This window comes from Chrysochloris asiatica, unplaced genomic scaffold (assembly GCF_000296735.1).
Source record: "Chrysochloris asiatica unplaced genomic scaffold, ChrAsi1.0 scaffold00116, whole genome shotgun sequence".
Classification (NCBI taxonomy): Eukaryota; Metazoa; Chordata; class Mammalia; order Afrosoricida; family Chrysochloridae; genus Chrysochloris; species Chrysochloris asiatica.
Genome location: NW_006408634.1, coordinates 3,507,065 through 3,534,949, shown reverse-complemented (window position 1 = coordinate 3,534,949; position 27,885 = coordinate 3,507,065). Strand labels below are relative to the sequence as shown.

Sequence of the window (27,885 nt, the reverse complement as noted above, 5' to 3'; positions counted from 1 at the left end):
CTGCATCCATAGGTGTAGGTCAAGTTCATCAAATTGTATCAGATTCCTCTTTTTTTTCCCTTCCTCTTTCTTCTTCTAGTTGAGCTCGGATCATCCAGTCAGAAGACATCTTTTTGTGCATCTCATTTTCTCAAAGTTTACATGCAAATATTTTGAATATGTAAATCTTTCTGAGTGAGCATTCTTATGTTTCAAATGCCCATCATTTCTCTTAGAATTCAAGGAACAAAACAGAGAAGCTGGCCTTCAATTCCTTCAATAACATTAGTCTAATTTTTCCTGTAACTTACTCCAGGCTACTTTCATTACAATATTATAATATAGGATGATACCCCTGTCTAAGATACCAATTCCCTAAAGGTCTATACCAGATGATATTCCTAGTTTATGAAACTGACCTTAAATTTTCATGGACATTTAGTGTTTGAAAGTTTTTACATCTTAGATTTAAAATTGTTGTTGTTGTTAAGTGCCACTGATTCACTTCTGACTCATAGCGACCCCGTATACTGTTTCCAAGGAGTGGCTGGTGAGCTTGAACCCCCGACCTTGTGGTTCAAACTGACCTTGAAGTTCAGTGCATTAAACTGCAACACTACACCAGGACTCCTGATTAAAAACACACGCACTAAAATAATTCTAATAATTCTACCTTGTTTCATCAGTTGAGAAAGTACACACAGAATGCTCTTTAGAATCAAGAATGGTGAGTGGTCAGATTACTTTTAATAGGTATCCATCAGGAGAGACAAAAAGCTGGAGAAGGACATATGCATGGTAAAGTAGAGGGTCATGCAAAAACAGGGTGACTTTCCACGAGAGACAGGCTGAATAGGCTACAACAATGGGTTTAAATATACAGCTAACTGTAAGGATGGTGCGGAACCAGGCAACCGTTAGATGAGCTGTCATGAGTGGGAACTGACTTGGCAACAACTAAGAACAACACTACCACATTAGGTCAGGACTAACCGTTGTATTTTTCACTGACTTGTAACGTCTCAGTTACAACCATTACTAAAACACAGCTCTAAAAGTTGACATCCAATTTCATGTGGTGTTGTAGGATAAGCACTGAATGTTACCCACCAGCTGCTCCTCAGAAACCCTACACAGAGTGGGTATGAGTTGGGATCAACTTGACAGTAGTTAATAACAACAACAACAACAACAACAATTATTAACTAGTTATCGTCAGGGCAGAATCTCAGTTCGTCTAGTTGATCACTTTTCCAGCAATGAGACTGGCCCAAAAGTGTTCTTCAGATTCTGTGAGGCGAGAATGTATCAATGATTGAACATAGTAAAAGATTTATGAATTATATATTTCTGATGAAAGATGGAAATTGTGTACTCCTGGCATAGCAGACAAAACAGTCTCATTACTCGTGGGTCACTGCTTATGAAAATAAAGGGACTGATCGTTGGGAAACACCTAGTGATGAATGGAGATGCATTCAACAGCCACAAACTAGGATTACCAAAAAAAGCCAAATAAGTATAAGTAATAGAGGAGAGAGCATAACAAAGCACAAAAGTGCTCACCAGGACAAGGATGCTCTGGGAAGCTTTGGTCTCAGGGGAGGACCTATGGGAGACATGGCTCCTGTAAATGTGTCTGACCCGCTGTTTGTGTCTGTACAGGATGAAAACCATGGAGCCGCTGGCCCAGGACATGAGTCCCAAACACACAACATCATGAGAGGATATCAATGCCGTAAAGAGTGAAAATTTAATATTGTCATTAAGTGAAAGAGAACAGTATCCCAATTTATTTTGATTTGAGGTGGTTTTATTGTTCCTTTTGCTAGAACCATAAATAGGAAAAATGACATTGATCAGCATATGCAGTGCCCAGAAGAGGAGAGTAGAAGGACCAATGTATTTTGGGACTGTTAGCTTAAGGTTTGCACACCTGAGATCTCTGGGGCTGATGGTGATGGCCTGGAAGACATTCAATAGGCAGGTGCTGCTAATGGACACACCTCTGGCCACTCTGTGAACATAGAGAACAAGATTGCATTCAAAATCCTTGAGGAAATCGTTCAACCCAAAAGCTGCCATAGTCTGGGGGATTCCAATAGAGAGAATGACCAAGAAATTAGCTACAGTCAGGTGTCTGAGAATCAAGTCTGTGGACTGTTCCCTGTCTCCACGGCAGTGTAGGCAGATGTAATGAATTAGGAGGGAAAGATTACCCAGGGTTCCAAGGACTATCTGGAATATGTAAATCGCTGCTATTTTCAAGTCAAAGAAGGACATTCTGTCAGTATCCAGGGCTTTTGAATAAAATTCACAAGCACAAAGGTCTGCATGGAAGCCAGAGCTGTAGACGACATTATTTATGGGAGTTAAAATCCAAAGCTTTCTACACATTATAGCGTCACTCTCAAAATGAATATCTAAACATATTGACTTTGTTAACAGAATGCCAGGATTGTCTGTGTGTCTTTTTGTAGCATTTTCAATGTATTTAGTTGTTATTCTGAAGATTTTACTTATTTAAAAATGTTTAATATACATGACTGTATGCATGAGGAGCGAATATTACTTTCCCTTGTCAGACAAAGAGAATCTATCCATAGGGAGGTTATGAGAGTCATCTACAAGAGGTAGAGCCATGATTTCAATCTGGATAACTTGCTTACAATGATATTAATATTGACTACCATACTATTCTATCATATCACCTTACAATTTTCTTCAAAGAATCCAAATACCTCTGATAGTTTAATACATTTTACAAGTTTAGTTGTGATAATTGCTCATTATTCTAAAGTATTTATGCCATGTTGTTGTTGTTGTCAAGTGCTGTCGAGTCGATTCCGACCCATAGTGACCCTGTTTAGGGTTTCCAAGGAGCAGCTGGTGAGTTTGAACCACCGACCTTGCAGTTCAAATGGCTTTGCAGTCTGGTGATAGACCAATATAATTTATAAATCAAGGTTCAGAATTTTAAAAAATATAATACACATACCCTGAATCCTTTTCCATGACAGAACTGGATTTATAATTATTTAATATGGTAACAGAATCAGTCACAGAAATTAAAGTACAATGACATCCATCACAGAAATTATTGTACATAAGTATGCTGTAAATCCAAACTGTAGGACATACAACAATCTGTGAGGATGTATTTGGAAGTAAATACTAATTTAATCCTCATCAGAGATCATGAATCCATGTATTTGCTGTTTCTGAATGATGAATGTATATTACAATTAATATTTGTTTTGGAGAACATAGTAAAACACACAAATATGCTGGATAACTGAAATGGAAGGGAGATGATTGGTGAGCTGGGAAATAATGTTGGAATATTTACAATCAGAGAAAGTACCAAGAGAAACATTTGATCCTTCAATTGGTGGTCTGAAGTCCTGATATATTTTTTTTTTGATGTTGAAAGTGTCCAATTATGAGGACAAAATTTCCTTAAAAGTCCCTTTCCTCATTCAGAAAGGCAAGTAATCTCATAATGATCTCACATCAGACCACAGATATCTTGTTGATCTACATGTACGGCCTTCACTGAGCACCCAAATTACACACAAAGAATCCTATGTGACCATTTCCACCATTTTCCACTGTCTGCTGAGAATTAGATAATTCAGTTAGTGCCATTACACCCATTACTATATGGACAGAGTATTTACAGAAACTTTCTTGTGACTTTTGTACATCATATAGGATGGCAAACGAATTCCCAAGTTCCAATCCTGAAGCACCATGAAATCAGATTTTGATTCTAGTTGGATCAAACACCGAGAACCACCTTCCTTTAGGGTTAGTTCAGGGTCTTCAAAAGCTCAGCTCATGCTACAGAATTGCCATTCTTCCTGGTGACACTGAGCCCTGGTATGGCGCTGTAGGATAAGCAGTAGACTAATAACTGAAAGGTTGGCAGTTCAAACCCACCAGCTGCTCTCAGAAACCCTATACAGGGTTGCTGTGCCTTGGATCTGATTGAGAGCACGTCACCACCACCACCACCACCACCACTGGTGATACTAACACTGGACCAGTCTCTATCCCAGAGCAGTCCCTTTTCCTTCTAGACCTGATTTTGTGCTGAAATAGAAACTACTCACCTGAATCCTACCTGCTGTCCGTATGATAAACTCAGCAACCATCACAACAGCAAAAACACGTGTGAAAGAGAGGCACCCAGACGCTGGAATATGTGTTAGTGATTCTGTGACCTCCCCTCCCCACAGAAGTGCAATGATCACATCTCCTGTAGCAGGTTTGAAGGCTCACCACTGGGGACCAGGGAAAAGTTCTGAAGAAGTCTGCCTCACTTTCTAGTTCCGGGAAACTCAAGTGTCTAGTGAACATCTCCAAAGAGACTATTACAGCACGTGGGAGAGTCTTCATTTCCCATGATCACTGGATGCAGGCAGGGCCTCCCATGGAGGAACCATGAGAGGCTGAGGTGAGAGCTAGGAGAGACTGGCAGAGAGCATATGGGGCTTATTGGTTCTCAGCTTACCTGGCATGTTCTTCTCCTAGAATCTAAAACTTTGTTAATCAGCAGACTCCTGAGTACCACCTTGATTTAATTTATTCGTAGGGGGATGGAGTCCCATTACGGTGTCTCAGGAGAACTTTTTACTTGTAATTGTGAGGATGGTATAGGTAGAGGTTAGAAAACATTCTCCTCGTTTCAAACTCATTATAAATGAACTAGGAAACCCAGATGAAATGGAAATGTTCTAGAAAACACACTATCCCCATCTGGACTTCTAAAGAACTTGCTGTTAGCTCTCATCAAGAGTGTTACTCCGTTAGAGAACAAAGGGGATCCACGGGGTTTTCTTGAGTGTAATCTTATGGAAGCAGATCTCCATGTGTGTGGTCAGCAGAGTCACTGTGTGCCTTACAGCTACCGACTTTACAGTTAGCCACGGATCACAAATTGCTCTCACTGCCCAGACTCCTTTTTGAAAAAATATTCAGTTTGACTAGAACAATATCAATAGGGGAATGGGAGAAGTTTACATAAGAGTCTATCACAACAGAAGCACGAGGCTTACACATTAAAACAAAAATGCATCTATATTGCTTTTATGTTTATTTCAACTCATGGCAACTCTTTTTGCTATAGCAGAGAACCAATCCACTGGGTCTTCTTGGCTATAATCTCCAAGAAAGCAGATCATCAGGTTGTTTTTTTTTTTTGTATCTGTTCTGGTTGTGTTTGAACAATCAGCCTTTAGCTTAATAGTCAAGGACAAAACCATTCACATCACCTCTTGATACTAAATACATTAATTGAAGAAATAAACCAGCCCAGTAAAAATAAGATTGCCATAAATGCTATGTGGTGATGCAAAACAAAACAATATGTCTGAATGCTACTGTAGACCATAACAGGTCCTTGGATGGTCCTGAAAAGTGACATTAAACTTCTATTTCCTTACCAAGGAGTTGTTAAGAAGACCAGGCTGAAGGGCAGTCTGGAGGGCTGTCCTAACGTGGGGGTCATTACACCGAGGTGAGTGCTTCATAGAGGGGGGAAGGACAGAGCTCAGGGCATGCTTCTGTGGTCTTGTGAGTAAGGTGAGAAATGAGATAAGAATTGAGCTCTGATGTCAGTCATGAGAACTATTGAAGTGGGCTGTACAACTCACTTTCAGAGCGATGGAAGAAGTTAAGGAAACATTACTACCCCAAACACATTGCAAAATGTCATCCTGCTTTCTCTTTAGGAAAAGGAAAAAAAAAATTGTAGGGAAGGAATAGAGAAGGCAGGGAACTGAACTGTGAGCAGCTATTAAAGTCATTCAGGTCAGAGATAAATACTGCTTTTGTTGGTGGAAATGGGAAGTGGCCCAATTCAGTACACGTTGAGAGTTAGGACATCTACCTACTAATTCATATGAAGAGTGAGATGAGTATGGGATGAGTATGCAATCGCAAATAAGGAGGAATAGGATAAAATAGTGAGTAAGTGTAAAACTGAGACACTGGCTTAAGAATTGTCTCAATAAGCTTGGGATTTAGTGAGTCACTGAGAACTCTAGAACAGGCAACAAGGAAAAAGAAGCTTCTACAATAAACTGGGAGTCCTGGTGTGGCGCTGTGGGTTAATGTACTGAACTGCAAAGTTGATTTGAACTGCAAAGTTGATGGTTCTAGCTCATCAGCTGCTACCAGCTGCTCCTAGGAAACCCTATGCAGGGTTGGTATGCGTTGGAACTGACTCCATAGCACTTAACAATAACATAATATGTCATAATGATGACACCATATGTTCCAGATTACAACTGCCTGGAGACCTTATGCACAACTGAACAAAACACTGCCTGGGACCTCTGGGTGGCCTCAAATCTCCAAGCTTTTGCTTAGCACCAAGATAGTTAACCTTTGCACTTCTGAGGAAGCATGACTTGAACAGGTGTACCTAAAGACTCATCATGAGATCTGTGTAGTATCTCCAATACAGGGAGGGTAATATTACCCATCTCACAATCTTGGGATTAAGTTATCATGATAACATCATGATAAATGGAAAAAAGATGGAAATTATCAAAGATTTCATCTTGCTTGGCTCCACATCAACACTCATGGAAGCTGTTGCTGTTAGGTGCCATCGAGTCGGCACCAACTCATAGTGACCTTATGCACAGCAGACCGAAACACTGCCCAATCCTGGGCTAATCTCACTACTGTTGCCACGCTTGAGTCCATTGATGCTGCCACCTGGCCAATCCATCTCGTTGGGGGTCTTCCTTTTTTTAGCTGACCCTCCATCTTACCAAACATGATATCCTTCTCTAGTGACTGTTCCCTCCTGACAATATGTCCAAATATGAGGGACGGAGTTTGGCCATCTTGGCCTCGAAGGAGCACTCTGGCTGTACTTCTTCCAAAACAGATCTATTGGTTCTTTTGGCAGCCCATGGCACTTTTAGTATTCTATTCCAACACCATAACTCAAAGACATCAATTCTTTTACGGTCTTCCTTATTCACTGTCCAGCTTTTGCATGCTTATGAGGTTATTGAAAATATCATGGCCTGGGTCAGGCGCACCTTAGTCTGCAAGCTGACATCTTTGCTCTTCAAGCGACTTATTGCATTAGGCAAATCTGCTGCACAAGACCTCTTTAAAGTGTTCAAAATCAGAGATTTCAGTTTGAGGACTGAGGTTCATCTGACCCAAACCATGGTCATATGCATGTGAAAGCTGGGCAATAAATAAGGAAGACCGTATAAGAATGAATGCATTTGAGTTATGGTGTTGGAGAAGAATATTAAAAGTACCATGGACTACTAGAAGAACAAACAGATCTGTGTTGGAAGAAGTACAGCCAGAATGCTCCTTGGAGGCCAGGATGGCCAGACTTCATCTCTCACACTTTGGACATATTATCAGGAGGGACCAGTCCCTGAGGCAGGATATCATGTTTGGTAAAGTGGAGGGTCAGAGAAAAAGAGGAAGACCTCCAATGAGATGGATTGGCCAAGTGGCAGTAGCAATGGGCTCAGGGATAGCAATGATTGTGAGGCTGGCCCAGGACTGGGCAGTGTTTTGTTGTGTTGTGCACAGGGTTGCTATGAATTGGTACCAACTTGATGGCACCTAACAACAACAACAACACCAGTCAGTTGACCTGGTAGCTGTTTTCCAAATTTCTAGGTATAGATGCATAAACACCTCCAATGCTGCATCGGTTTGTTGAAACACCTCAGTTGGCATTCTTTCACTCTACCACCTGAAAAAAATCTGATAAACCCTCTGGATATGCCTTAGAAATTCTGGTAGATTGTTGTTAATTGGTTGAAGTCGTAAATCTGGGCTCAGCTGCTGTAGTGATGATTGCACACTCCACCTCTGGCTGCAAGGAGGACAAAATTGGTTCTGGCTCATAGTGATCCTGTATAAGGTTCCTGAGGAGTGGCTGTTGGGTTTGAACCACCACCTTGCTGTTCAAATTGATCTTGCGTTCCCTTCATATGTATAAATGTGTATGGTGCTATGGGCTAATATGTCAGATTGCAAAGTTGTTTGAACTGCAAAGTCAGTGGTTCAAGCTCACCAGCTGCTCCTTGGAAACCCTATACAGGGTTGCTATGGGTTGGAATTGACTCGACGGCATTTTACAACAACATATAGCTATATATGAGTGGTTTTTAAAGGTTTATGGAAAAATTCCATTATCTTTTCATTCCACTTTTCCAAAAACTTGTTGAAGGCCCATGCATATGACTTAAAGGGAGTAAAAACAACACCGTCTGCTACTGTTGAAGTACTTATTGATGAATACCAAATATTTGGATTAGACTTCGACTCGGATTATACTTCAAAGAAAACAAAACAAAACAAAAATCCTGATAATGGGACCAATAAGCAACATCATGGTAAATGCAGAAAACATCGATGTTGTCAATGATATTGTTTTACTTGAATCATCAATCGACTCCTATGGAAGCAGCAGCTGAGAAATCAAACGATGTAGTGCATTGGGCCAATCTGCTGCAAAAGACCTCTTTAAAGTGTTGAAAAGTAAACATGTTACTTTGAGGACTAAGGGGCACTGACCCAAACCTTGGTAATTTCAGTTGTCTCACATGCACGCGAATATTGAACAATGAAACTTGAAGAAGAACTGATGGCTTTGAACTCTGGCATTCACAGAGAATATTACACGTGCCATGGACTGACAGAAGAATGACCAAATCTGCGCAGGAAGGACAGCCAGCATGCTCCTTAGAAGTGAGGGCAAGCCATGTCATCTGTAGGGATCTGTCTCTGAAAAAGGATGTCCTACTGGGTAAAGCAGAATGTCAGCGAAAAAGAGGAAGACCATTAATGAGATGGCTGACACAGTGGTTGTAACAATGGGCTCAAACAGAGGAATGATTGTGTGGATGGCACAGGACAAGACAGAGTTGGTTCAGAGGCACCTAACAACAGGAACCACAACCTCTCTGTAGAAACATTGACATATTCCAAATGTCCGCCATTTCTCTTAGGATGTAAAGAACAAAACTGAGAGTCTGGCTTCTGATTCCTTCAGTAACATTAGCTTAATTTTCCTCCAACTTCCTCCAGTCCACTTCTAAGACAATATTATAATGTAGGGTCATACCTCACTCCCAAAGGAACCGTTTCCCCAAAACTCTATCTAGATATTTCTTTTATGAAATTGACCTTTGGTTCTCATGTTCATTTAGTGTTAGAAAATTTTTAAAACATCGCAGATGAAAAATACACACTCCAAGACAGTTATAGATAGAAGTTACACTTTATTTCATCCGTCTTGTAGGCAGTACAACCAGAATGTTTCTTGGAATCAAAGATGATGAGACTTAGTCCCACTTACACTGAGGGCATCATCAAAAGAGACCCAAGAGCTGGAGACAGACACGTTGATAAAGTAGAAAGTTGATCCAAAATGGAGACACTCCATGAGTTAGAATAACAAAGTGGCTACAACAATGGTCTCAAATACACCAATGTTTGTGAAGATGGTACAGAATCAGGGGATGTTTCATACGATAAAGCTGCCATGAACTGGAGGTGACTTGGCGACAACTAACAACAACAACTGTCACATTATTTCTGGACGAATCATTTATTATAATACAGGCTCTGGACTTCTCCATTGCCGCCATTAATAAAGTACAAATCTAGAAGTACTTACACGAAACTCTAGAATTACGTACATGACAATGACATCAGATTTCACTAACGATTATTGTTGCTCTTATTTACTATTTATTGATCATCAGGACAGATTCCTGGTCATTCTAGTTCTTCACTTTCTCATTAACGAGACTGGCCAGCAACTGTTAGGATTCTGTGTGAGAGAGTTCATCAATGACTGATCACAGTGCAAAATATATGGATTATAGTTTTCTGATGAGAGATGGAAATTAAGCATTTCTTCCACAGCAGACACAACAAAGTCTCAGTAAACAGGGGTCACTTTTCCTGTGCGCAGGGCTGTCTTTTTTCTCCACCGTTATTTAATCTGTATGTTGAGCAAAGAAACCAAGAAGCTGAAGTACATAGGGACAATGTGGCATCAGGATTGGAGGAAGGCTCATTAACAACCTGCCATATGCAGATGATACAGCTTTGATTGCTGTTAAGTGAAGAAGTCTTAAAATACTTAAACTGATGAAGATCAAAGACCACAGCCTTAAATATGTATTGTACCTCAGTGTCAAGAAAACAAAAATCCTCACTACTGGACCAGTAAATAACATCATGATAAATGGAGAAATGATTGAAGTTGTCAAAAACGTCAGACCTCTTTAAAGTATTCAAGAGGAAAGATATCAGTTTGAGGACTAAGGTGCATCTGACCCAAGCCATGCTATTTTCAGTAGTTTCATATGCTTGTGAAAATTGTACAATAAATATGGACTGTGGAAGATTGACGCATTTGAGTTATGTTGAAAAAGAATAGTGAAAGTACCACGGACTGTCAGACGAACAAACAAATCTATGTTGGAAGAAGTACATCCACAATGCTCCTTAGAAGCCAGGATGGTGAGACCACTCTCCTACCTGGGACACATTATCAGGAGGGACCAGGCCCTGTAGAAGGACATCATGCTTAGTAAAGGGAGGGTCAGCAGAAAAGAGGAGCACCTCTACTGAGATGGATTGACACAGTGGCAGTAACAGTGGGCTCAAGTGTAACAACAATTGTGAGAATTGTGCAAGACTGGACAGTGTTTCATTCTGTTGTGCATAGACTCACTCTGAGTCAGAACCGACTGGATGGCGCAAAGCAAACACAACTTCTCAAGAGGATAAAAGGACTGATTGTGGGGAAACACCCAGTGATGAATGAAGACATGTTCAACAGCCACCAACTTGGATTATCAAAAAAAGCCAAGTAAGCATAAATAATGGAAGAGAGAGCATAGAAAAACACAAAGGTGCTCACCAGAAAGAGGATGCTGTGGAAAGCTCTGATATTAGGGGAGGATCTGTGGGAACGATTGTTCCTATAAATGTGTTTGACCCGTTGCTTGTGTCTGTACAGGATGAAAACCATGAAGCTGCTGGCACAGAGCATGAGCCCCAAACACACAGCATCATGGGAGGAAATCAGTACTGCAAAGAGTAAGAATGTGATATTGTCATTAAGTGGAAAAGAACAATACCCAAAACCATTTTTCTTTGTGATGGTTTCGTTGCTCCATTTGCCAAACACATAAATAGGAAAACTGGCATTGACTAGTATTTGCAGCAGCCACATGAGGATACTGTAGGGACCGATGTAATTTAGAGTTTTTAGCTTAAGGTCTGCCCATCTGGAGTCCCTGGGGCTGATGGTGATGGCCTGGAAGACACTTAATAGGCAGGTACTGCCAATGGCTACACCCCGGGCCACTCTCTGAATATATGAAACAAATTTGCATACAGAATCTTCAAAGACCTCTTTCAGCCCCAAAGCTGCCATTGCTTGTGGGATCCCATTGGCACAAATGACTAAGGAATTGGCGATAGTCAGGTGTGTCAGAATTAAGATTGTGGACCGTGACCTGAATCCAGGGGAGTAGAGGCAGATGTAATGAACTATGAGTGAGAAATTGCCCAGGACTCCAATGACTATTTGGAATATGTGGATCATGGCGAGTTTTATATCCAAGAAGAGCATTCTATCAGTACCTAGGACCTTCAAGTCAGATTCACAAGCTTTGGGGATACATGGGGACACGTGCTACAGACTACTTTGTTTATGGAAATTAAAATACAAAGCTCTCTACTGACTATAACTTCACTTGAAAATCAATTTCTGAATACGTTTACTTTGTTAAGAGAATCCCAGTATTTTCTGTGTGTTTTGTAGCACTCACAATGAATTTAGTCACTGTTACTAATGTTTAACAAACATATTCTAAAGTATTTTAGATACAAGACTGTATACTTCAGGAGCTAATCCTACTCTTGTTTGTCAGACAGAGTTTGACCACAGGGAGCTTAGGATAATCATTTTAAGGAGGTATAATCAGATTCTGAACCTGGATCATCGGGTTGCTGTGGTATTGGGGCCTGCTCTGCAGCCTGACTAAGGAACTCTGGTGACGAGCGTGGTGGTTATGAGTCGGGCTGCTAACCCCACACTCAGCAGTTCGAAACTACCAGCGATTCTGCAGGAGGAAGATGAGGCTTTCTGCTCCTGTAAGGATTTACAGCCCTGAAACCCTATACAGGGTCGCTATGAGCTGGAGCTGACTCCACGGCACACCATGACCACCACCGGCACTGCTATTCCATCAGAGTGCTCTCATAACTGTCTCCAAAGAGTCTAACTATCTCTCACATTTCAAATACACTTTACAAGTTTAGTTCTAACAACTTCACATTGTTGTTGTTGTTAACTACCATCGAGTTAGGTCTGACTCATTGTGACCCTGTAGAGGGTTTCTGAGGAGGGGCTGGTGAGCTTGAACTGCTAACCTTGTTGTTCAAACCGACGTTATAGTCCAGCGCATTAACCCACAGTGCCACACCAGGACTCCAATTTCCCGTTACTTAAAGTTTTTACTCCATAGACCGACATCACTTCTGAATCAAGGTTTAGATTTTAATGCAATGCCGATACCCTGAATAATATTCCATAACAGAACAGAACTGTATTGCTTCAATACATATTAATAAAGTAACAGAATTTTTTGCTTTTTTGGGGGGTGGGCTGGGGGTGGGGTCAGGAATTAAAGTCTAATGACATCCATCACAGAAATTATATTGTACAAAAAGCATGCTGTGGTCCTAATTCTAGGACATAGACCGTAAATGTCTGACCATGTATTTTGTAGTACAAACGAAATGAATCTTCATCAGAAATCAGGTGTCGTATGTGTGTTGTTTCTGAAAAATGAAGATGAATTATTATTAGTATTCGTTTGGGGAGAGATATTGAAGCGTAAAGCCAATCTGCAGGATGGAATTGGAAGAACCGAGTCTTGGGTTTTGGACAAACTGTAATGAGAGGGAGATGAGTAGTAAGCTTGGAAATAACACTGGAATATTTTTAAACCAGAGAAAATTCCACAAGAAACATATGTGCCTTCAATTGATAGTCTGAAGTCCTGGATTGTTTGCTGCTGTCTAAAATGCTCACTTACAAAAACAACGTATCCTTAGAAGTCCTTTTCCTTATTCAGGAAAAAAAAAGAATCTCTCAGTTTGATTGCATAACAAAGCACAGATATTTTCAATAGATATACATGGACTGCCTTGATTAAGCATTTTACACCAAAATGACACACAAACAATTCTTTTCTCCTTACTGTCACCTATTTACAGAGTTTCTGCTGAGAATTAAGTAATTCAATTAGTGCCATGTTACCTACTCATTAAATGCAAAGAAATGAATACAGTACTCCTGACATTTTCTTGTGATTTTTGTACACCATAATTGATGACCGATTAATTATAACATTACAACCTTGAAGCACGTACATACATACAATTCAGAATTTGATACCACTTGGATCCAAAATCAAGAACCAATAAATTGCCTTTTGTAAAGCCAAGGGTTAGTGTCACATTGCAGACCTCCAGCCTTCCCTCAAAAACACTGCTCTTGCTTCAGGGACTGAGTTCCAGTGTGACACTAGTAAAGGGCCAGTTCGATCCCAGAGAAATTTCTTTTTGAGATACGATCACTCACCCAACTTCTGATTCTCCCAATAAAAACTATTCACATGACTCCTACCTCCTGCCAGGATGATGGGATCAGTGATGGTCACAACAGCCAATACAGATATGAAAGACCAGCAACCAGACCCTGAGATATAGGTTAGAGATTGTGTGATCTCACCTCCCCACAGAACTTCAATTAGTATTGCACCTGTAACGGTCTTGATAGCTCACCACTAGGGAGCTGAGAGAAATTCTGAAAAACATTGGACCACTTTTTAATTCCTGGAAACTCAAGTGTCTGGTGAGCATCTCTAAAGAGACCACTGGTGCATCCTGGAGACTCATCATTTTCCATAATCTCTTGAGGTAGGCAAGGGCTCCAATGTTGGCAGCAGGAGAGGCTGAGGTCTGAGATAGGAGAGACTGGAAGGCAACCCGTGGTTCTCACTGGAGTCTCTGCTATTTTGAAAAGTTCTTCTACCCAAATTTAATAATTTGCTAATCCTCAGACCCCTGCGTATCATTGTCATCTACTTTATTGTTAGAGAAACTGAGTCCCTCAGGAGGACTTCCGATGTGTAATTGTGAACATAAAAGCATGTTATCAATAGCGGTTAGAAAACACCACCCTCATTTCTAACTCAGTATAAATTAACTAGGAAATTCAGATGAAATGGAACATTTCTAGGAAAATACATTGTGCCCATACTGAGTTCTGAAGAAATTGTTGTGGATTGTTGTTGTGGTAGTTAAGTGCCGTCAAATTGGTTCTGACTCATAGCGACCCTGTATAGGGTTTCTGAGGAATGGCTGGTGAGTTTGAACCACCAACCTTGCGGTTCAAACTGACCTTAAAGTTGAATGCTTATCCTATACCCCCAACACATGGAAACAAACCCCTTTTGTTACAGTGTAAAAGTGCTTCATAGGGCTTTCTTGACTGTAATCTTTATGGAAGTGGATCTTCAGGCATTTGTTCAGTAGAGACACTATGTGGTTTAGAATTGTCAACCTTTAGATTAGCACTTGAGGCAAACTACTGTCATCACCCACGTTCCTTCTGATGAAGTACCAATTCCAAACTGAACAGTATCAACAGAAGTATGAGAAATGTTTACAGAATCGTTTCTCAGAACAGAAGCACCCAGTCTACAAAGTAAAGCAAGAATCAGAACTGCTGCCTTTGGGTTGATTCCATCTCCCGATTAACCTGTGAGACACAGAGTGGAACTGCTCATAGGGTTTTCTTGACAACAATTTTCATGGAAGCAGATTATTGGACATTTCTTCCATGTAGCTGCTGGTATGTCCAAACCACCAACCTTTACGTCAGTAGTCAAGGAGAAGTCATTTGAACCATCTTTGGACCTGTGATACTCAATACATTAATTTAAGAAAACAAACCAAGTAAACATAAAATTGTTATCAATGCTCTGTGGTAATGTAGAACAAAACGGTGTATTGGAATGGTACTACAGGCATGCTATTTAATTGAATGGTCATGGAAGATGACATTAAGCTGTGATTTGTGTAATAAGGAGTCAGCTAGATCCTGTTGAAGAACATTCTGGAAGTAAGCACTAATTCGGTGGCATGAGGCACAGGATAGTCCTCCAGGATGATGGGAAGGGTAGAATTCAGGCCTTGGGCCTGTTGTCTCGTGGGACAGGAGAGACACAAGATGTGAAGTGAGAGATGAGGTCAATGTAAGAAGTGAAGGAAAAATTACTACCTGTCTTATGCTGGATTTTATAGAGAAGCAAAACCAGTAAAATATGTATATGTATGTGTGTGTGTAAAGAAGTTTATTATCTTTGAATTGTAGAGTCTCCAGCAGAAGAGAGAGAGAGAGAATCCCTCCTTTGTGTCCATTACATCTGGAGCAGGTCACACCTCCAAGGAGGCATCCCTGCTGCTCATAGCCACTCATCATAGAGCTAACTATACCTGTATTTGGTTTCATCACTATGGGAATAAGCACATCTCAACTGCTAAACCTCTAGAAATCCTGCCCTAGTGGAATTGACACAGAACCCTAACCATTACATTACCCAAAACACACTGCAAATTATTACCTGGCTTTCTCTGGGGGAAAGAAATTGTAGGGGCGAAATAGAGAAAGTTGGGAACTGTTAAGTAAATATTGCAGTAATTCAGGTGATAGGTAAATATTGAATCTACTGTTGTAAATTGAGAAAACTGCAATGCAGTAGAGTTTTGAGAGGTAAAACCTGCTCGATTATACGAAGGATAGGATGAGAATTGTTGTTGCTTATCGTTGTGTTGGTTCTAACTCACAGCACTTCTGCATAGGGTTATCAAGGAACTGCTGATGCAGATGAACTACCAACTTTATTAGCAGTCCAATACTTATCCTACAGCGTCACATCAGGACTCCATGATGATAGGAGTGGTAGGGCTAGTGTGCTGTGGAGTTGGTCCTGACTCATAGCAACCCTATATAAGGTTTCAGAGGCTGTAAATCTTTACAGGGGCAGAAAGCCTCATCTTTCTTCTGTGGAGTGACTGATAGATTTGAACTGCTGACCCAGCTTTTAATCCACTCCCTTGAAGAGAGATGTGAGAAAAATAATAATTAATGATAAGACTGAGATTTCAGGCTTGAGTGACAGATTCCATAGGATTAATATTTACTGAGTCATTGAAACTGGAGGAGGAACAGGTAATGGGGAAAATAAGCTTCTATAATATTCTTGTTAAGAGTTGTTGGTTGATGCAAACAGGTAAGTGCTCCCTTATAACTGAAGTCTTGTTGGTTTGAATCTACCCAGAGGCACCTTGATCTACTTTTGAAAGTTTGTTGTTGTGAAGTGCCGTAGAGTCGGTTCTGACCCATAGCAACCCTGTATAGGGTTTCCAAGGAGCAGCTGGTGAGCGTGAACTGCTGACCTGGCAGTTCAAATGGCTGCAAGTCTGATGCATTAACCCACAGCACCATACCAGGACAGTCACTTAAAACCCTATGGAGCACTGTTCTACTCTAAAACACATCAGTCAGTTGACGCAATACCAAATGGTTTGGTCTTTTTTTTTGGGTGTTTAATTGACTTGGTAATCTTAGCATGGGTCCTAGACTTTCAAGTTGAGTTGTACAATAGATTAACTGGAAGTTTCTATTTTAGTTCCAGGAAGGGGTCAGGCTGCAGATAAAGACTGGCCATCGCTGGTTGTCAGGGAGTGAATACAGACCATAGAAGAATTGATGCATTTGAGTTATTGTGTTGCAGAAGAATATTGAACTTGTCATGGATGGCCAGAAGAACAAACAAATCTATATTGGAAGAAATGCAACCAGAATGCTCTTAAGAAACCGGATGGCAAACCTTTGTTTCTCATACTTTGGACATGTTATCAGGATGGACCAGTCCCTGGAGAAAGGCATTCTGCTTGGTAAAGTAGAGGGTCAGTGAAAACGAGGAAAATGAAGATGGCAGATGACAAGGATTCTGTGCCCAAGCTGAAGGGTCTGCATTTCTCAAGAATCAGAGGGAGCACTTGCAGTGGTGTGAGAAGACTAAGTAAGCAGTGGCATGTTGGGAGCAGCTGAGCCGAAGATCCCTAACTTGGGGGTAGTTTAACTGAAGGATTGCAACTGAACAGTTGTGGTCCAGAAACTCGGGCTGCTTCCAAGTCAAGCCCTGCCCCTGAGGAACTTGCAGGGCTGCCTCAAGGGACAGAGAACTTGCAAGGTCTTTCCTTGTATTTAGCTATGTCCTTCAGCTCAGCCTGCACAACATTCTAGCTGCCCTAAACAGTGTTCTAGCTAGCTACCACAAATTACAGTTTTACTGATAAAGTTCTGCTTGCTGCTGGCACCTTCAGTACAAGATGTTCTTGTTCTCCTTACCCTCCCTCAAGCACCTCCCCTTGAGCTGTGTATGTAATAAACTCGCTGCCTTGGTTGGTGTTGCAGTAAGTAGCTCCATCAGAGTGCTGCGTCCCACCTGGTCTCAACTTTTCTTATTTCACTTGTGTCTTGTGTCATCCTTTTATTTCTCATCTCCTTTTGCCTCTACTCGGGTGCTTAATCTCTCTGCTCAGGTCATATCCAATTGTCGGATACAGCAGTTGGCCTCAGCAGTGGTATGGGCCAGGAGGGTTCACTTGTATCCTCTCCATTCCTCAAAGGCTCTCTGGCCAGTTATGTAGTAGCAAAACTAAGGGCATCAGCAGTATTGGGCTTTGTTGTGGGCATTTGCATTAGCATCTACATCCCAGGCATATGCTGTGCCCATTGTGGAGAAGATATTGAGAGACTATCTACAGTCACTATGCAAGGGGCCCGACTAGCTCTGGATCCCATGGGCGAGACAGGATAAGAAACAGGGTCCTCTGGGTGGAGATGAAGACCTTTGGATCACAGATACCATATCTCACTTCTCTGTGTGTCATCCATTTGCTGTGTCCATCCTTCCTGCCTCCTTGATTCCCTTCCTGCAGAGGGTGGACAGTAGCCAGTCAGCCTACCCCATGGATTCTTTCTTTCCTCCCTGACCCATGGAACTGGCTCTGAGACTGTGGCTTCAAGGGCCACCCGCTCATTCCTCTTCCAGTTCTGACTGTGGAGTCTGTTGGTGATTCAGATCTTCAGTGTTCTCTGGAAACGCACCACAGTGCCTCCCTCCCGGGAGCTGACTCCACAGCTTGAGTTTCTTCTGATAAGTTACAACCTTCCTGCTGCCCCTCACTACAGAGGCCACCTGGGATCTGGTGTGGACATGAGTGTAGAGGATGGGGGTTTGTCAGGCCTGGGCTGCCCCAGGCAGGCCTGCTGGATGCTGATGCTACTACTGCCTCCTGCCATGTATGGTGCCCATGCCCCTTGGCTGGCACTGTGCCATGCAGATGGTCGAGTGCCCTTCCAGCTCTCTTCAGCCATGCCCTTGACTGAGTTGACCAAGCTGCTGTTGTGCACTTTTCCATTCCTGCTGGGATGGCAAACCTAGCCACAGGGGCCCCCATCCTGGTGCCAGGCTGCCCCCTTTGCACTATCAGCCCTACTCTATGGTGTGAACAACAATGTGGTGATCTACCTTCAATGCTGCAATGTTACTTGGTGGTCAGGTGCCGAGCACTCTCCAGATGAGAAGCACAGCTCTATTCTATCACCTCTGCCTCCAGCATCGCCCTCTCCACCTGCCAGGGGTTAGCCCTGTTGCTGAGGCTGACGGCAGCAGGGGTTTGCTATACAGCCGGTGGCCTCCACGATCCCCAGAACACATTTCCTGGACCCCCTCCAGTGGCTGCTGCTGGCCCCATGTCCCCACACATCACCCACTGGGACAGCTGCTCCTTGTCCTGTATGACCTCATTTCAGGAGTATCAAAGAGATGCCCAGGAAGCAACAGCGGTTGTCCCTTGTACTTCAGAACTTCTTCCTCTACACATTTGGTATGCCTCTGAACTGTGACCTACACATGGGCAGTGGTCCTGACCCAGGCCTCCTGGAGGGTTTCTCAGGATGGGCAGCACCTGTGGTACTGAGCCAGGCACTAAATGGACCGCTCATGTCAACTGTTGTGAAACAAGGCAGCAACATCCCACTACCTGATGTTGTTGTTAGGTGCTGTCAGGTCAGTACTGACTCATAGCAACCTTGTGCACAACAGAATAAAACACTGCCTGGTCTCGTACCAACCTCTTAGTTGTTGCTGCCAATATGCCAGTCCATCTCATTAGGGGTCTTCCTCTTTTTTGCTGACCCTCCACTTTAGCAAGCATGATGCTCTTCTCCAGGGACTTGTCCCTCCTGATAATATGTCTGAAATGTGAGGGATGAAGTCTGGCCATCTTGGCTTCTAAGGGGCAGTCTGGCTATACTTCCTCCAACACAGATTTTGTTTGTTCTTTTGATGGTCCATGCTACTTTTAATATTTTCTTCCAACATCATAACTCAAATGTATAAAAAAGGAGACCAAGAGAAAATGGTGGAAAATGATAAGTGTTGACAAAGATGTTTTTACATCAGAAAATGCTTACACTCTGGAGGGTATTAAAATTAGTACAAACCTTTTAGGGAACTATTTGGTAGCATCTCTTGACAAAGAAGGGATACAAACATATTACCCAAGAACAAGTCTACACATACCCAACAGATTTGTAGCTGTGTTGCCAAAACATTTTACAGAATTCACATACTAGCACTCTTCCTAGTCACCTCAAACTGAAAAACACCCACATGTGATCAACAGTGGAATGACTAAATGAATTGTATGTAATCCACACACTTGAATTCATCGCTGATGCTGATGAATGATCCACAACCAAATGCCAGAATATAGATGACTCAGCTGCAGCTCTCTGAGCTTCTTATATAAGATACACCATAGGTGAGCCTTGAAGACACGGTTCAGAGGGAAATGTCAGTCACAGAATGACAAATACTGTACCGTCCCACTTTATGCAAAGTATCTTCAGCAAGCAACTGTAGAGAGATCAACGTTTATTAGGAGGTACCATTGGCACACAGGAGGGAGGAGTAAAAGAAGACACAATGTCTAGGTGACATTGAGCTTCTGTGAAGGGATTAGAAACACTGGGGAGCAGTTAGTTAATAGTAATGTTGTATACCCTGTACATATTTCATGTCACTGAATTACACATGTGAAGTTTGATGAAATGGCAAGTGTTTTGCTACTCATCTATTTACCACAATAATAAAAGGGGAAAATATAGATAAATTCAAAACAATATATAGTATTTAAAAAACAAAACACAAAAGAAGTCTTATTTATAATTTCATGTATATACAATCCACAAGAATTTAAAAGTCCTGGGGTGGTGCTGTGGGATAAGGCACTGGACCGCCAGGTTGGTTTGAAGTGCAAGGCTGTTGGTTCAAAGTCACCATCTGCTCCTTGGAAACCCTATACAGGGTCGTTATGAGTCAGAACTGACTTGAAGGCTCTTAACAACAACAACAACAACAACAACAACATGCTTTGAGGCGTCAAAATAGTGGTTACCTTTGGGAGGTGGTACGAGGAGGCAACTTTTATGTATTTTAAATATCGTACCACTGTACTTTTGACATTTAATATGCATTTAAATATTTTAATTTTGTTCCAGAAATTTGTGTTTAAGACTGACGGAAGGTGAATAGGTTAGTGCTGTCCTGTTGCCATTATATGTATTGTCAAGCTGGAGGTTAAATACTTTGACACTGTGATCAGTTTTTCAAAGTATGCTATAATTTCTAGGTGAAAATCTAAGAGAAAATTAATATTCAACTTCCACAGTAAAATGTATAAGAATTTTTTTAAAAAAGATACTGGAAGGAGATTTTAAAGATATGAAAACAGCAGGTGGCATGAAAGAAACAAAAATGAGTTGATAAATCTGATCTCAAATCCATTAACATAAATCTTCAACATAAACACACATGTGGAATTCCTGGCAAAGTCAAATAGTACTTGACTATATTTAACTGGTTATTTTAAAAGGAATACACAATACAGCAAGAACACAAAGATTGAAGTAGAAAATGCATTCTGTATCATTGTAACCAACCGACTAGCTAGTATGACTTTATACCTGTCAATTAAAACTGATTTTAGGGTTAAAAAAGTTATTCATTATTGTGATTAGTAATCCTTTTACATTTCTGACTGTGCAATTTTTCAAATGATTGCTGGAAGAATTAGAAATTCACCTGGCTCATAAATGTACATAGCCACACACATTTCCACATATACAATATAAGCATTGGTGTCAGTATGGCACAAGTCTCTTGCCATAGGATTGCTTCATATGGATTCTGTGTGACGAGTCAACAAACAGTTGAGTCTTGTGAATAACCATACACTTTACATATTTCTAGTTAGATGAGGAAGTTTTGTATTTTGTATCGAGGCAAAGCAGAACCTGGAGACACCGAATTCCGTGCTCATGAGGACATAGGGGCTGACTGTTGGAAAACACGCAGCACTCAGAGCAGACATGTTCACCAGCCACCAATTTGAATTCCTAAAGAGGGCCATATAAATCTGCAGGATGGAGGAGAGGCTGTAAAAAGATACAAAGGTGCTTAGGAAGACAAGGATGGTTTGGGTGGCTCTGATCTCAGGGGAGAATCTTGGGGAGATGTGATTACTATGAATGTGTTGGACCCGCTGTTGGTGTCTGTACAGGATGAAAATTATGGAGCCGCTGGTACAGATCATGAGCCCCAAACACACAGCATCAGGGAAGGTTATCAATGCGGCAAACAGTGAAGTTGTGGTTTTGTGATAGGCTTGAGTAGAACAGATGACCAAATCTTTTATCTTTGCGATGGTTTTATTGCTCCCCTTGATAGTCACATATATAGGAATAATGACATTTATCAGCATATGGAGAATCCAGCAAAGAAATATGGAGAAGGCAACATACTTGGGACCTTTCACCTTCAGCTCTGCCCACCTGGAGTTTCCAGAGCTGATGATGATGACCTGGAAGATGCTCAAAAGGCAGGCGGTGCTGATGGACAACCCTCTGCTCATTCTGTGAACATAGAACACAAGCTTGCATTCAAAATCATTGAGGAAATCCTTCCATCCAAAAGCTGCCATGGTCTGGGGGATTCCTTTAGAGAGAAGGACCAGGCAATTGGCCACAGTCAGGTGCTTGAGAATCAAGTGTGTGGACCGCAATCTGCATTTAGTGAAGACATAATGGAAAAGAAGAGAACAATTCCCCAGGATACCAAGTAGAGTCTGTGACAAGAAGATGATCCCCATTGTCAGACTTCTGGAGGCCATTTCTGGGATTTCTCTACAGAGCCAGAGGGTCCTGCATGGGAAGATGAGACACAGACCACCTGTATCATGTTAACTGAAGTGCTGTATTCTCTACCTATCATTAATTACAACTTGTAGAGTTGAAGAAAATAAACTTTAGCGGATACTTACAATGTAGAAATCACCGCTATGAAGACTTCACAAGTATTAGCTTCTTTACTCTTCCCAGACCTATGAGACAGGAAATACTATTACTCCCATTCTAAAGTAGGCTGTGGGAGGGTGGGGTTAGACAAAGAGAAGTGAAGACGTTTGTTGAAATACACCTGCTCTTTAGGTGCAGAAAGTGCACTTGAAACTGTCTGGGATGATAACAAAAACCATGCATGTAGCCATGATGCTGTCTTATAAAGCCAATCTGCTGTGTGCTTCCAATAAAAGTTAGCTGTGTCTTCACACTTTGTCCTTTGATTATAGATTGGTAATATTTGATTTCCCAATGGCTGGTAACAAGATTGCATTTATGTGTACACATTTATTCCGTAATCCAATATCCACAATAAGTAAAGCTTCAGACATTTTATTTAAGGCACAGCTTGCAGCATAATACTACAGAAACCTGCCTCAGGACAACTTGGTAAGTGTAACAATGGCTCAATATTTGGTGAACAAGGCAAAGTCAAGGACAAAAGTACCAGGGATTTACTGTATCATAGGAATTACTGGATATTCTTGGTTCATGTTCTAAACTATGGAACACGAAACATTAATGCAGAAAACAGTGTACAGTAGAAACGGAATTAGGACCCATTTCAAATTATATCATTATCTACTTATTAATATCTGGGTTCAGTAAAACTACTAAAAATGAGGTGAGACTTGTGGAAGATATTAAAATGCAAACACATTTGTTAAGTGAAATCTGAAGGGCATGCACTCTTGAGCATTTTATGAAATGAAATATTCAATGGTTTTGATTAATATCAGACTATTTGTAACCAGTGAAAACGCTACCAAAAACCTTATCACCTGTGAGCCTCACAGCTGCCCTCTGACCCTCGCACTCTAAGGTGGCCTTTCCCGGGAATGCAAGTTCCCTAACTTCAACCAGGACGTCAGCCTCTTCATAGCAACAGGCCATTTTGTTTTCAGTCAAGATGCAATTACTGTCTCCTCGAAGTCGTCATCAATGCACAGTTAGAGAAGATACTCTGGTCCTCCCAATTGTCACTGATATGCAGATTTTACACATGATTAGATGATTGCTGAAGGCTCATGTGTGTCTACTGCAGACACACAAGGCTCACTTCATGTCTAGTCATTTGGAACGCTTGTCTATGATTTCACTTACCATCTCAACAACCAAGTGATTTCTGAATTACAGTCCTTCTACAAATAATGTATGAGACCAGTATTGTAAAAAGTCAAGAAAAGGTTTTCACACTTAAAGAAATGTTCTTTGATGGTTACCAGGGGTGGGAAGGAAGGTGGGGGGTGGGGCGGTTAATCTGTTGGCTAGAGAGTTGTTGTTGTTAGGTGCCATCGAGTCAGTACCGACTCGTAGCGACCCTATGTACAACAGAACAAAACACTGCCCGGTCCTGGGCCAACCTCACAATTGTTGCCACTCTTGAGCCCATTGATGCTGCCACTTTCCCAATCCATCTCTCTGGGGGGCTTCCTCTTTTTCTCTGACCCTCCACCTTACCAAACATGATATCCTTCTCTAGTGACTGGTTCCTCCTGACAAGATGTCCGAAGTATGTGAGACGATGTCTGGACATCCTGGCCTCCAAGGAGCACTCTGGCTGCACTTCTTCCAACACAGAGCTGTTGGTTCTTTTGGCAGCTCATGGCACTTTCAGTATTCTCCTCCAACACCATAACTCAAAAGCATCCATTCTTCAGTGTATTCCTTATTCAGCTTTCTCATGCATATGAGCTTATTGAAAATACCATGGCTTAGGTCAGGCTTCAGATGTATTGTCAGGAGGAACCAGTCGCTGGAGAAGGAGATCATGTTTGGTAAGGTGGAGGGTCCGAGAAAAAGAGGAAGGCCCCCAGTGAGGTGGACTGGCCAAGTGGCAGCATCAATGGACTGAAGTTTGGCAACAATAGTGAGGTTGGCCCAAGATCAGGCAGTGTTTCATTCTGCTGTGCATAAGGTCGCTATGGGTCGGTACCGACTCGATGGCCCCTAACAACAACAACAACAACAACACTATTTCAGAAGCTGCCTGCCAGCCCTTTGTTCTTTGGTACTGCTTGTTGGGTTTGAACTGTCACAGTTTTGTTTACTTTAGGGTCACTTGTATGACCCAGGTACCTATTAAGCACCTCACAAATCAGGCTTCATCACCCCTGGATGGAACCCCAATAATAACTGTCATTAAGAATGAGACTAATACATCTTAGGCGTCATGGTGTGGCACTCTGGGGTAAGCACTTCTCTGCTAACCACAAGATGGACAGTTCAAACCCACCAGTTGCTCCTTGGAAATCCTATACAGGGTTGCTATGGGTCAGAACTGACTCAACGGCACTTAATAACATAACAAGTACAATGTTTCTTAGAAGACTTCAGAGACTGGGTGGGCTCTAGGACCCCTAACACTGTGTTCTAGCTCAGCTTGTGTCTTCAGCTTCCTCCCAAATGGGATTTGGTATTATCTAGGTTCACACTCAAGAGAAACCTGTTTTCTGTTCTTTGTCAGACTCCTGACAATCCTCATTCCTTCTCAGCTTGAAATAGGAACTACTGACAACTCCTTCCCGCTTCTGGGCTGTGGGCTCAGTCAGAGACAGTCAGACGTGGAGATTCCGGTTGTGACCCCTGACCTTACCTCCCCACAGAACTGAAATCTTGACCTCCCTGTAACAGGCCTGAAGTGCAGACAGGTTTTCTGAATACAGAATTTCCCCAGGTGCTAATTACCAGAAACAGTCACAGATTTGTCCTTGAGCTCTCCATAGGGACCTTTGACATTTTTGGGATAAGCTTTCTTTTACTGAATGCCTATGGAAGACACTTACAGAAAAAAGGAAAAAAAAGGGACTTGGTGGTGGTAGAGGTTATGTGCCGTGGAGTCGGTTCCGACCCATAGTGACCCTGTACAGGGTTTCCGAGGCTGTAAATCTTTACAGGAACAGAAAGCCTCATCTTTCTCCTGTGGAACAACTGGTAGTTTCGAACTGTTGACCTTGCGGTTCGCAGCTGGATTCGTAACCATTACGGTCCCAGGCACCGTTAAGACTACTTGCAATGTATGTTACGTGGACCGTGTATATATGTAGTAACTCCTTTCTTCAGTCTATGAGATAGGCACCACTATGATTTCATTATAGACAAAAGGAGACCTTAGGCACAGAGATGGTAAATGATTGGACTAAAATTTTGGTGCTGGTGAGAAGCAAATTGGGGAGTTGAACATGACTGAGTCGGTTGCAAAACTGGTGCATTTAAGAACCAACCAAGTTACTTAGTTAGGATTCTAGTTCTGTGTTGATGCCAGGCCATTTTCTTTAGCACTGGTAATGATTTAATTTCTAGTATTGGCTGTAACAAGTTTCCATTGGTATGTAAAATTAATTCCATAGGCCTATATCAATTATGAAGAAAGCTTTAAAGGTCCTAATGAAACATCAATGCGCTGACTGATTGCAGTACAATACTATAGGAACCGGTATTGTGGCTAGGTTGAATGTCATGAAATCTAAAGCTGGCTTGATATTAGGATGGAACCAGAAAGCTTCATTTGCCTCTGCGCCAGACACTAAACTATCAGGAGTCCTGGTGTGGCGTAGGAGGATAAACACTCGACCTCAAGGTCGGTTTGAACCACAAGGTCGGCAGTTCAAACTCACCAGCTGTTCCTCGGAAACCCCATACAGGGTCGCTATGAGGCAGAACTGACTCGACGGCCCTTCACAATAACAACAACATCACAGATACGGATAGGCACAGAGGCAGCAGTAATGGGCTCACGTGTAACCACAATTGTGAGATGGAGGCAGGCCTGGGCAGGGTTTCCTTCGGTTGTGCACAGGGTTCCTATGGGTTAGAACTGACTCGATGGCACCTGACAAGGATAACAACCATAGGTATTATGGAACAATCTTAGATGGTGCCCTGAACTATGGGATATGAAACACTATACCACATAAATAGTGGAGAGTACTATTTAAACAAAATCATTACTATTTTCACTCTGGATACTTATCAGTTAGTTGATACATAAATCAAGTCAAAGGATTAGCAGTTAATTCAAATTTGTGGGAGATATTAACATATCATACACATATAGAAAATGAAATCACTAAAATATAAAATCTTGTGCACTTGATAAATTAAAATGTTGGTTCAATTGATGTTAGAATATTTTTAATCTGGAGAAGAAAACTCAAAATACATTTCAGCTGGAGACAGAAAGTGGGTGAAACCCACGATTACCAAGTTACCTGTTTCCTAAATGTAGCTTCCTTACCTTCAAGAGGGACAGCAGTCTCCCTGTAATCAGCAAACCAGGAATGTTTTCAGGAGAGACACAGTTACTGTGTCTGCTGATGCATCGTACACCAGAATTAGAGAAAACATTTCTATTCCAGCAACACCCACTCAGACACACGGTTTCTGCTCAGGCGTCGCTGATCCACATAAACTCTGTATTACAAGCACCGGCTGCGACAGGCACACCTCTAATAATCCTGACAGTTCTTTTGATTCCTGCAAAGTAGGCTGAACAGCTGATCAGTTTCAGAACTAGAGCCTTTAAACACTCTCAGTTCAGATTTCATAGTCACTAGAATGAAACATCAAAAATCACTCTTTTCACGATGGCACTAAATGACATTAAGAGTCACCAGGGATTGCAGTGGGGTCTAGGACACCATCTCTTAGTGCTTAGGCCTTAGTGCTCCTTCCTGTGGGGCACTGAGCAGGTTTCAAACCCAGATTTCTATCTTCTAACAAGTTAACGTACACAGAATCTGAAGAAACTCCTTCCCTCACAGACTCTGCCTCTCAGTCTGAAAGAGAAAATACTCACCAAGTCCTTCCTGCTGCAGGATGGAGGGCTCATTACAGGCGTGACAGACAGGACAAATGTCTGAAGGAAGTAAGCAGGAACCTGAGCTCCAGGTATTTGATCCTGTGTCCTCTCTTCCCCACAGAGCAGAAATTATCATTTCAACTCCAGTGGCATTGACAGTTTAGGCTTGGGGAGATGAGAACATCTCCGGAAAATGTTTTCTCAATTACTAATTATGAAAACCAATTACAAGTCTAAAGAGATCCTGGAAGTGTTTGGGAGGGGCTTTTTGTTGTCCAGCATCCTGAAGACAAAGAGTTCTCCCAGGAAGGGGAGTCTGCCATGTGGGGGACACGAATCTCTTTGGATTTTCTTATCCCCTAGAAGTTCACTTTTCTCATGTTCAGTCTGTGATTTGGACCCTCATTTAAGTAGGAACACAAAATGGAATCAGACAAAGTGCCTAAGTATTTTTATAGACATGTTGTTGTTGTTGTTG

The 27,885-nt window shown here is 41.8% G+C and overlaps 2 protein-coding genes and 1 pseudogene across 2 annotated transcripts; 1 reads left to right on the top strand and 2 right to left on the bottom strand.

The window, feature by feature from the left end:
- Positions 1-1,224: 1,224 nt before the first annotated feature.
- Positions 1,225-2,262, bottom strand: LOC102833423 (vomeronasal type-1 receptor 2-like). Its single transcript, XM_006868330.1, has 2 exons — positions 1,387-2,262; positions 1,225-1,269 (listed from the first exon to the last, which is right to left on the bottom strand). Exons 1-2 carry the CDS (start codon positions 2,260-2,262, stop codon positions 1,225-1,227), a joined length of 921 nt encoding a protein of 306 aa, XP_006868392.1.
- Positions 2,263-18,359: 16,097 nt separating this feature from the next.
- LOC102833030 lies at positions 18,360-19,975 on the top strand (annotated as a pseudogene).
- A 1,472-nt stretch (positions 19,976-21,447) lies between these two features.
- Positions 21,448-22,380, bottom strand: LOC102832648 (vomeronasal type-1 receptor 4-like). The gene has a single exon (XM_006868329.1). The coding sequence runs from the start codon at positions 22,378-22,380 to the stop codon at positions 21,448-21,450; it is 933 nt and encodes a 310-aa protein (XP_006868391.1).
- Between the last annotated feature and the right edge of the window lie 5,505 nt (positions 22,381-27,885).